General features: G+C 45.3%; 2 protein-coding genes across 2 annotated transcripts; one reads left to right on the top strand and one right to left on the bottom strand.

Moving 5' to 3' along the window:
* Positions 1-1,076: 1,076 nt before the first annotated feature.
* LOC112879605 (flap endonuclease GEN-like 1) lies at positions 1,077-5,037 on the bottom strand. Its single transcript, XM_025943945.1, has 8 exons — positions 4,697-5,037; positions 4,161-4,355; positions 3,636-3,806; positions 3,362-3,543; positions 3,024-3,270; positions 2,753-2,885; positions 2,049-2,557; positions 1,077-1,565 (listed from the first exon to the last, which is right to left on the bottom strand). Exons 1-8 carry the CDS (start codon positions 4,898-4,900, stop codon positions 1,299-1,301), a joined length of 1,908 nt encoding a protein of 635 aa, XP_025799730.1. The 5' UTR covers positions 4,901-5,037; the 3' UTR covers positions 1,077-1,298.
* A 137-nt stretch (positions 5,038-5,174) lies between these two features.
* Positions 5,175-9,872, top strand: LOC112882500 (SPX domain-containing membrane protein OsI_32082-like). The gene is made up of 12 exons (XM_025947576.1): positions 5,175-5,303; positions 6,061-6,163; positions 6,404-6,554; positions 6,765-6,837; positions 7,056-7,176; positions 7,283-7,594; positions 7,681-7,788; positions 7,886-8,340; positions 8,445-8,758; positions 8,861-9,024; positions 9,118-9,308; positions 9,383-9,872. Exons 3-12 carry the CDS (start codon positions 6,491-6,493, stop codon positions 9,759-9,761), a joined length of 2,181 nt encoding a protein of 726 aa, XP_025803361.1. The 5' UTR covers positions 5,175-5,303; positions 6,061-6,163; positions 6,404-6,490; the 3' UTR covers positions 9,762-9,872.
* Positions 9,873-10,981: the final 1,109 nt, after the last annotated feature.

Below are 10,981 nucleotides of genomic sequence, written 5' to 3'. Positions count from 1 at the left end.
TGTTAGAAGCTGATCTGTTTAATGGGCATCAACAGTGAATGCTAATTAGCCCAGATCCAGAACCCCGAAACCGCGTTAATAACAAAAGAAGGGGGGGGGGGGGGGGCGCTCAAGTCCCCCTACTGCTGTCGGCACTATGGATCCCCCCTCAATGCCCCCTCCAAAGTTTTAGACACCATGGTTGAAGAATGGAAAGCAAAAGATTATATGTCACCTGCGCTACAAATCCTACTTCCATCGCCTGCGATGAAGGACGAAGCAGACTAGGAAAACTAAACACTTCAAAAATAATTATTTAGCTGACCCATGTATACCTTATTTAGCTTTATATCTTATTTAGCTTGTTCTGACACTCCATCCATTAGCGCAGAGGTATGCATGCGCAGCTGCACAACTAATGCAGCACTCCGCCTCTTTTGGTTGCATGCAGCCGTTGAGCCGTACCCATCCTTTCATTCTTTTTCAATTCTAACCTGCACAAGAGCATCGAACGGTCTGGAGGTAGGCGAAGCTCTCCTCGACAGCGAGGTGTCTGTGATGATTTTATTGATCTCAAGAATCTGCTGGCTTAGTCTTTTGGAGATGCTCATACGGGTAGAGTTTCGTGCGTGTAATTATAAGTGTGAGTATACGTATGTGTATATTAGCATACGCTGTGTTTTTTAAAAGAGCATCGAACGGGCCGGTCAAAGATATTAATTCGGAAAACATTGTGACTGTCCTGTTTTTTTTTGTTTTTTTAAGAAACGTTACTGTCCTGTGGAAACCAGTCATAGTTGCAAAGAGTTCGCCATCTGCAAACGTGTCAGATTTCATCGCCCCCGCGGTGGGGAGCAGTGGCTAAGGACATCTCACCTCTTCATGATAACGTCACTTGCACGAGCATCATCTGAGTGAGCACCTCATGATTTTCATGTTGACAGATTCATATCGTAACGGAGGACATAGGTTGATCGAACGGATTAGGGTAAGATAACATCAGGTCTGTCAGCTGACATCCTGAAGGCACAGATCGAGTCTAGCTGCTGCAGGCAACCCTTAGCAGAACGGCAGTGAATCCAGAAACACTAAAAATATGCAAAACAGTGGGAAAATCTTCATTTACAGGAGACTAGGTTCAAATGATAAAATCTGAACTAAGACCTGTTTCATTTCCTCGGACCAAGATCATGCTTGCTCCCTGTACAAAATGGGCCGCGAAATCTACAGCGGTCAATAGGTTAAGGCGTTCTCTGGGTCATCTACAGGCTACAACAGTGGCAGCAAGATTACAATGCTGACCAAAGTCAGACTAGTCGTCAGTCAAAGTGGAGGCGGCGTCGAGTAGACTTCGGCAGGTCCTTGTTGGGGTCCCTGTCCGAGGCTTTTCTTGAGCCTTCCTTAGATGCTTCGCCTTCTCCAACAGGCTTCTTCCCGGATTCGATGCTCAGCCCTTTCTTTGAGCGCCGGTAGAACTCTGTGATGCTAAGCTGGACTCCGCTAGGCCTTGGACCTTTAGGTGTTTCAAACGCGCTACTTGTGCTTGATTTGGATTTCCGCAATCTTGATTTTGCTTCTTTCAGTCTCTGCACCAATTAAGCTCATGCGTTAGCTGCAGTACACAACATCGTTGCATTTGATGTTTTCTTGAATAGTCAAAAATAAATGTTAAATGCCCAGGTATAACCAAACTCGACTAAATACAAACATCACAATTCAGGGCCTAACTCGAAATCCATATACATGCATTAACCTAAATTAATGTGTGCTTAAATATTACTGGCATCACTACTGACCTACCCAGATGCATCAGAACTTCAAAAGTAATGTTATGCCACAACATAAATCTAAGAGATCCACGTGGGTAGAATTTTGGGGGTAAAGCATAAACATCTGCAAAATTAAATGCACAAAAGATTTAACTGAAACTTGGGTGTATGTCTTAGGATAAATTTCGACCTCTTCACAAGAAAATTAATGCTAGAACAGTAACTCTTAAATTAAAAATTGTCCTGCAAGTGTCATGCATATTTTCAATTATCATAGCAAAGGAAGCAACCAATGCCCACCTGTTGTTCCTGAAACCTTGCCGTTTCTTTAGGAAATGCTGAACTGACAAGTTGAATATCTTCATCAGTCAATAGAAAGCAGCAGCCATCATCAGTAAGCACTTGTGGAACATCAGGTTCATCTAATAACTCAGAAGACTCGCAAACAACTGCATCCTCCTCCTCATCTTCATCCAACACCACTACCTCGCTACTCATCTCCCCCTCTGTTACTGGCTTCTTGATAGATATACTAGATTTCATACCCTGAGTACCTCTCTTCCATTTCACCAAGTAATAAGGGTGACCATGCCTTATTTTTATCCGTTGAATTGAATCAAATTCATATTGATCATAAAGAAGCAATGGTGTAGATGGAGATGATGCCACCTCACGTAAATATATGGTTGACAACATAGGAAGCATCCTTTGTCGAATATATGATGGCTCCCAATTTTGACTATAAGTTAAGAAGTCAACCAAAGCTTCAACATCAGGTTTATTCCAACTTAGCAAAGGAACACCCTTTTCTGCAAACAGGACAAAATTTCAGTTGTAAGTATACCAACAAGGGCCACATGTCATGAACATTGTTAATAAATGAGTTTTGTTATCAATAAATGCTAAGTTCAGAACTTGACCAAAGGAAAAATTACAACACGACAAGCATATAAACAAGCAGAATTTCTTTTTCAATATTTTGTGACATAGTTATTTTTCTGTACCTTTATCCAAATTGTCATCGCTTAGATACAATTTAATGATCTCCTCATTCGGGAAATTTGTCTCAGCAGCTATTCTTCTGCAGACCTTGATTTGCCAATTTTCATGTTTTCTCTGTTCCTTTAGATCACGTGCCTAACAGTCATAACAAAGGTACAATTAATATAGCGAAAATTATTCGTCATAAACCATTCAAAGGCAAAAGAGCAGGCAAAACATATTAAGGCATCATAAGTAAGAATATTTGGATAATCAAATGAGTACAAAGCCTACCTTTTCACAACTAGGGCATTCACATTTGAAACCAGCTGGTTTTTCCACGCAATTCTCTAAGGCATCCACCAAGCAATAATTGCACCCAACCTTGCTATGATTTTTCTTACTGCCCGGGTGACCACAATGTGAGCAATGCAGCGATTTCACAATTGAGCCTTTTGTGGATGATGATGGGAGATCATCAATATGTGGATTGTCCAATCCTTCTAGGAATGGATACAACCCTCTACCAATTTCACGTAACCTGGAGAAGTATAAATGAATGAGATGACAGGCTTCAGGAATGCAGAGATTATTCTGCCAGCAAATGTACAAGAACAATGTATGATACATACTTATCCAAAACTTCATCTTCATCAAATAACTGCACAAACCGAAGTGCAGTCTCAAGACCAAGACCAGGTACCCCATGCAAATCATGGTCGCTACCAATAAGAAGTGCCATGGCTACCATTTGTTTCCTCATCAATCCAAGGCCAGCCTCAATGTCTGCTATGTTGTAGCACTCAAAAGGTTCCTGCAAAAAAGCTGACGGTCATGATACCATTGCCACATGTAAAAGGAAGCAAATCTTCTTCGATGGACAAAGATCTAGGGTAGACTCCTTACCTTACAATTCGATTTGAGGACCTTAATGACAATCTTAGCTCCAAAGAGGAATGCATCACTGTCTGCAGTGATGCAAGCATCTACATGACCTTCATTATTCAACTGAGCGCAAAGGGCTTCAGCTTCACCTTTTGCCCATAATACAGGCATTCCGAGATATTCAAGCAGTTCCTAAAAATTAAAGAAAAATAACCAAAGTTACTGACAAGGTATGTACTGATGTGAGGCGGCGGCATCTCCGTCTAAACCATAACCTATCACCGATATGAATTCCATTCAATCCAATGGATCACGATAAGCATGGTGACACTTATTACTGGTCAAATGTAAGAGATTTTTGGTAAGATTTCAGATATAATCTAGCAAGAAGACACAAATGGAGGGTAACGGATTGTGGTGTCGGATTAGGAGGCTGCAGTCGTTGCTCAATCTCCTGAGCAGTTAAACGAGCCAGATGTACCCCCAAGCGAATTGAATCGTAGATTGCACAAAGGAGCACAACCGTACCGAAATACGGGAACTCACCACGCACTCCTCAATGCATCGCGTGAAGGCAGCATTCCTCCCTTTGACCGGTGTGGCAGCCCCGCTGGACTCCGTCTCTGTGCTCGGTAATGCGGCCAGGTCCATCCCGGAGCCCCTGAAGAAGCGCGCAGCCCTGGCCTGCGACTTGAGCGGCGACGGCTGGCCGTCCACTACGAACACGGGGAATGCGCCCATCTGCAGCAGTTGTAGAGACAAACCCAAGGAAACGGGTGAATCCGACTCGCAAGATAGAGAACCCGGATAGTAAAAAAAATCTTTCGGTTCAAAAAAAAATCGGGGGAACTAAGCACAGACAGTAATAACCCCAGCAAGGTTAAATCTTGGAGGGCAACACGCAGCAACTACAGAATGCAGGATAGCACGAGGGAATAACAGCACGCTATACGCCGGAAGAGATCAAGCGACGGGGGAGGAAAAGGAGCCAGAGACACCTGTGTGTGTGGGGGGGGGGGGGGGTGGGCGGGGGGTGCAGGCGAAGGAAGCGGAGGGAGGGGAGGGAACCAGCCGAAACGGACCTTTGAGAAGAGGGAGAGGGTGCGGAAGAAGGTGTTCCGGAGGTGCGGCTTCCTCGCCCCCGGCGAGCGCGCCCGGATGGCGGTGCTGTGGGAGACGACCCAGAAGGAGAGGTCGACGGCGACGCGGCGGCCGTGGAGGTACCCCGCGCCCTCGTGCCGCGCGTAGGGCTTCAGGAGGTCCCAGAAGCTGCCCCCCACGCCCATCCCTCTATCTCCCTCTCTCCCGCCGGCGTCGGGCTCGGCCGTGGCGGAGGTTGAATTCTGAGGGTGGGGGGACGTCGCGCCCGGCCGCCGGCGCTCGTGCGGGACTTCGCAGGGGCGGCTACTGGGCTGCCTCGTGCCGTTGCGGTGGGTTCTCCGGGTCTCTCCCGTTAACGAGTGGGCCCATCGTGCCGATGCAGGTGGGCCTCTGGCCGTTTTTTCTTCCCTCCTCCCTTCTCTTTACTTTTTCTTTTTTGCCTTTTCTTTTTTGAGGATGGAGAAACACAGAGCGCTCTTGTGCTCAGACTCAGATGACGCCTGACGGCGACATGATGGGAGCGTCGGGTCTGTTCGGCGTTCGCTGAAGAACTGAAGCGATCGCGTTTGGTTTCGGCGCGAACATCCAGTACGTCCTCTCTTTTTTTCCCCCTATCTAGAACTGGTCCCTTGCCTTCGTGTTCTGACTTCTGCAATTGGGAATAGACAGAGCTGCTGAAAATTGAAATGAATTTCTTGCCAGGTAGTGGGCTAACAGCTGCGCGCGGTAGCTAAAATATTCAGTTCGTGCCAAACCGGATAATCTTGGGGACCCAGCTGGTACTCGTTGAATGGACAACCGACCCGGGGAGTCCACCTGGATTTCTCTGTTTTATTAGCTTGGCCAGTAGTCGCTGCATTGCTTGCATGGCTTGTGATCCTTTTCCATGGAGGGAATGGAAGTTTTTTTTTTTGAGGGCATGGAAGGGTTAAGCTTGCTCCAAACTGAATATACAGACAGCACTGCATAAATAAGTCGCTGACTTTTGTTTTTCCTTTTAAATGCTGTATTCTCTGAAGTCAACTCCAAAGGAATCTGGTGTGTGGATAAGAGACATAGCTATAGTCCTCCACATTCCTGTACTTCTATTCAATAAAAAATAAAGATGCATAAAAGAAATTCGTTTTACAGCTTCCTGATGGTTGAAATGCAGAATAGGTTTGGCAGGCACTATACTTTTCTCTGTAATGAAGAGGTTCTGCTATTGATCCCTTCAAGAATTTGTGAAGTATATGTTGTTGTTACTATACTATTGCCACAATAACGGATACTTCTGATGTGCTTGAAGGAAATAAAGTTGAAGATGTGCTACTAAGATCTGCCTCTTGTTTTCTTTTGTTACCAGGAACATACACCGAGAATCCAGGACTAGTATGATCGTTAAAGTTTGAAGCGAATATCAATGTAGAGTATGATGCTCGTATTTGTTGCCCTGTTGGGCATTCCAGGTTCATATTTCTCACAGACCTCCGTAAAAGAATAGGACATAAGTCAAATATGGATATGCACAATTTCCTTTTATTTCTGGGGAATGTATTCCTTTTTTGTCCAGCTGTGCATATCGAGATTGATTCTTCATCTTGTTTCATCAAAGAATACGTGCAATTTGTTTTTATTTATGGGATAACATATCAGTGATGTCCACTTGTCCAGCTCTGTTTATCAAGATTTTTTTTCTCTTATTCCAGCAGCGATAATTTCAACCCTGATAAACAGCATGCTAATTCAACTTGATAAAGTTCAACGCCCAAAGCAAAGCTATACAAGCCTGTTAGATGTTAGCGGAAGGCCCATCCATTTTACAACCATCCTGGTTTTCAGCATTCACCAAGTTTCCAGGTGCTTCTTTCATTGTTATCCATGTTTTCGCAAGATATTCTTCTTTCTGTGCCTCATATTGAAAATTGTGTAGTTCTCTGTTCATAGACGATATTTGATTGGCTGATTTGTTAACATAAGCCGATGGCTCTCACTTTCATCCTGATGCTTTTTTTCTTTTGTTGAGGAATTGGATCCTGATGCTTCATGTGGTTTTCTTTTTTCAAGTAGGTCATGCACTAGGAAGAAAAATGGTCAACTTCTCCAAGAAACTGACAACAGATCAAATTCCAGGATGGGAGGAGTACGGAGACTTGCCTCATATGTTTTGCTTTTTCCGTTTTTTAATCGTATGATCACAATTAGACCTTGCATTGCAATTCACAAAAACTGATATGCTTTTGTCAATAGGATGTTCTTCTGTTTGTGGTTTAGTTGTTTCATGATCCTAATTGTAAACTGCTTAATTGTCAGCTCTTTGGTCTGATGATAATGATGCTAACTTCATTTCCTATTTGGTAGGCATTACTTCAACTACAAGCTCTTGAAGGATAGAGTAAAAGAATATACAGAGCAGACAAAAGAAGGCAACCGCGATCGCAGGTGTGTTTTGAAGGACTTCTCAAAGTTACTTGATGATGAGGTATATCAAAATCTGGCCAGTAATTGTAAATAGTCATTTCAGTTAATGTATGGAATAAATTGCATGTCCATTTAGGATGATCTGATGGAGTACTTTTCCTTGTTAGATTGAAAAGATTGTGCTGTTCATGATAGAACAGCAAGGACTGATTGCAGAAAGGCTTGAAGTTTTAGGGAAGAAAAAGGCAAGACTTCAAGATTTACCACTTCTACAGGAGATATCTGAACTAAGAGAAGGTTACAGGGAAGTTGGCCTGGATCTTGTGAAGCTCCTAAGATTTGTCGATATTAACGCCAATGCAGTCCGTAAGATACTGAAGAAATTCGATGAACGCTTGGGTTATAAATTTACAGATTATTATGTCAGTAGCAGATCAAACCACCCTTATTCTCAGCTCCAGCAGGTTTTCAAGCATGTGGTGAGTTACTTGCCAATACCTGTCATATTGATTTCAATGTTATGCAGGTTGAAGTGTTGTACAGATGTTGCATTGTGAATTACTAGGGTATTGGAGCTGTTGTTGGAGCATTGTCTCGCAACCTTGGCGATCTTGAGGAGCGTGAAGGAAGCTATCTGAATATCTATGACCAGCACCCACTGGCCATTCCAAAGGTTTGATCTTGTGATCCTGTTGTCAGCATCAGTGCAATGGGTACTGGTGCAGTTCTTATGTGGTTAAAGTGATGTCTTCATCTGGTGTTCTCTCCAGGACCCGATAATTGATCTGATAAAGGCTACAGCTGACAAGCTCACGAACTCGACGAACCTCCTGCGGTTCTTGGGGCAGCACGCGCTTATCGCCCAAGAGGACACCACAGGTTCAGAGGTCGAACACATCGAGGAAGGCAAGTACCATTTCATCTCCCTGGTGCTGAACCTGGTGAACACCTTCCTGTACATGGTCAACACCTACATCATCGTCCCGACCGCCGACGACTACGCCACCAGCCTCGGCGCCGCCGCCACGGTGTGCGGCGTCATCATCGGGTCCATGGCGGTCGCACAGATCTTCTCCTCGGTCTACTTCAGCGCGTGGTCCAACAGGTCATACTTCAGGCCGCTGCTGTTCAGCAGCGTCGTGCTGCTTCTCGGCAATGTGTTGTACGCTCTGGCCTACGATCTTAACTCCCTGGTGATCCTCCTCGTCGGCCGGCTCCTGTGCGGGTACGTAGAATCAGTGCAGATATTTCTAATCCTTGTCTGAACTCAGCATGTGCAGAGACAAACAAGTGACGAGTTCTGATACATTTTAACTGAATTTTTTTCAGATTTGGATCTGCGAGAGCCGTGAACAGGAGGTACATCAGCGACTGTGTTCCTCCTAGGATCCGGATGCAGGCTTCTGCAGCATTCGTCAGTGCTAGTGCTCTCGGAATGGCCTGCGGTCCTGCGCTTGCCGGCCTGCTTCAGACAAACTTCAAGGTGTCTGTTCTCACCATCAACCAAGCCACCTTGCCTGGCTGGGTCATGGCGTTTGGGTGGTTCGTGTACCTGATCTGGCTGTGGATTTCGTTCAGAGAGCCAGCTCTTGATCCTGACGTGAAAGATTTCCGTGAGGGTTCCTCTAGCAGCTCTAGTGCAAGTAAGTTCTCACAGAATGAACAACTGAGTGCATGTTGAATTTTCCTAATCTCTCTGCATTTCTTGGGCATCTTTACACAAGCACTACCCTTTTTTTCCACAGGATATTTGGAGCACGAAGAAATGGAGCAGGGCCTTGCTGAACAACTGATGCCTTCATACGAAGATGACCAGACCAGTCAGGGTGGAAGATTGTCTGCACCATCTACTCTTAGGCCGGCTTCTTCAGTTGTTTCAGCTTACAGATTACTCACACCGTCAGTAAAGGTTCGGCGCGTGAACCCGCTTGACATTGCTCTGATGTATGTATCATTGGCTTTGATGTTTGCCTGTTTCTGACGGAAGAAGTGTTTCTCGCAGGTCCAGCTGCTGATCTACTTCATGCTGAAATACGCGATGGAGATCCTGCTGTCGGAGTCGAGCGTGGTAACCAGCTACTACTTCGGGTGGAACACCAGCACCATCGCCGTGTTCCTCGCCATCCTGGGGCTCACCGTCCTGCCCGTCAACGCCGTCGTCGGCACCTACATCAGCAACATGTTCGAGGACAGGTAGGTGTCGTCCTCAGGTGATCAGGTGATGATGATTTTTTCTTCTTTTTCTGACGGGGCTTGCTCCCGCGCAGGCAAATCCTGCTGGCGTCGGAGGTGGTGCTGCTGGCGGGGGTCCTGCTGAGCTTCCGCGTGGCGGGCACGTACACGGTGGCGCAGTACATGTGCTCCGCGCTGCTGACGTTCGTGTCCGCGGAGGTGCTGGAGGGCGTGAACCTGTCGCTGCTGTCGCAGGTGATGTCGTCGCGGCTGTCGCGCGGGACGTACAACGGCGGCCTGCTGTCGACGGAGGCCGGCACGCTGGCGCGGGTGGCCGCGGACGGCACCATCACGCTGGCCGGCGGGCTACTCGGCCGGGCCGCGCTCCTCAACGCCACGCTGCTGCCGTCCCTGCTCATCTGCCTCGCCTCCATCGCCGCCACCATGTCCACCTACAACTCGCTCTTCTACTAGCTTACCCGGGTGGCTGGCGACCTGGCGGGTGTTTTTGCTAGCGTGTGTGCGGTGTTGTGCATTGAGAGAGAGAGAGAGAGGGAGACGTGACACGTTTGTGAAGTTTTAATCAGCTCCTGTGATTTTGTTCGGTTGATCCTTGATGAAAATGAAACGGCCTTTCAAGCTGTGTTGGTGCACCAAGCTAACCTTTCAAGCCTGGTATGGCTAGGTTAGTATGGTAGTGAGAACTGAGAACCACTCAAAAGATGGAGAATGAGTGTGGGGGCGACGACATGAAAGTCTGAAAAATCTCATAGGAGACGAGTAATAATGCAGCTGCTTGCATCAAAAGTAGAAGAATGGTGGTAGCTAAGAAACATGAGCAAGGCGCGCTAATGTGGTGGGTTGTGTTGGAACTCGGATAAGCAGTGCGTGGATGTGTGGGCGTCTAGAGCGGGTCGGCCCATGAGTCTTAGATTCATCAATAATGAAATATTTTCCAACTGGACTTCAAGTAGATCTAAGAGTAATCAACATATAGGATTATACTTCGGAAGGAAAAAAAATAGCCTGCTGCTTTCTCATTTTTCCAGATCCAATGCTATCAGGAAAAATCTAAAATTATATGGAAACTTCATACTAGAGAAGAGGAAACTTTACATAGAGAAGAGGCGTCAAAGATACCTAACTCGTGACTTTGGTCATTTAAAAATGCATGACTCACCTTCTGATGCATTGGTTCAGTTTGAAATCATAATAGGACACATCGTACCTATGTGTTTTCTACATTACAGTGATCCTATTATAATAAATGAATATTTTCCAATCGATATTCTTGCACTAGGAATGTATGGTTCTTTCATGTTCCCCACTGTTAAGATAGGACAGCATTGAGGGTTGTTTGACACAACTAAATTATGCATAGAGTACATTTAAAAATATACTCCCTTTGTTCTAAATTATAGTTTATTTTGGTAAATCTAGATACATAATTTTTGATACATAGTGTAAATCTAGGTGCATAATAAAATCTACGTATCTAGATTTGCCAAAATGATCTGCAATTTGGAACGGAAAGATAGTTCAAAATATCACTTCAACTTAAAGTTAAAGGTGAAAACATAGAGGAGGCAATTCCATCCGCTTATAAATGTAAAAAGCATCCTATTAATTCAAAATTGCACTTCAATTTAAATGTGAGAATGATGAATGTTCCCTGGGAACAAATTTAAGTGAGG

Source organism: Panicum hallii, chromosome 2 (genome assembly GCF_002211085.1).
Source record: "Panicum hallii strain FIL2 chromosome 2, PHallii_v3.1, whole genome shotgun sequence".
Lineage (NCBI taxonomy): Eukaryota > Viridiplantae > Streptophyta > Magnoliopsida > Poales > Poaceae > Panicum > Panicum hallii.
The sequence above is the reverse complement of the archived record's forward strand: the minus strand, read 5'-3'. Positions and strand labels throughout refer to the sequence as shown.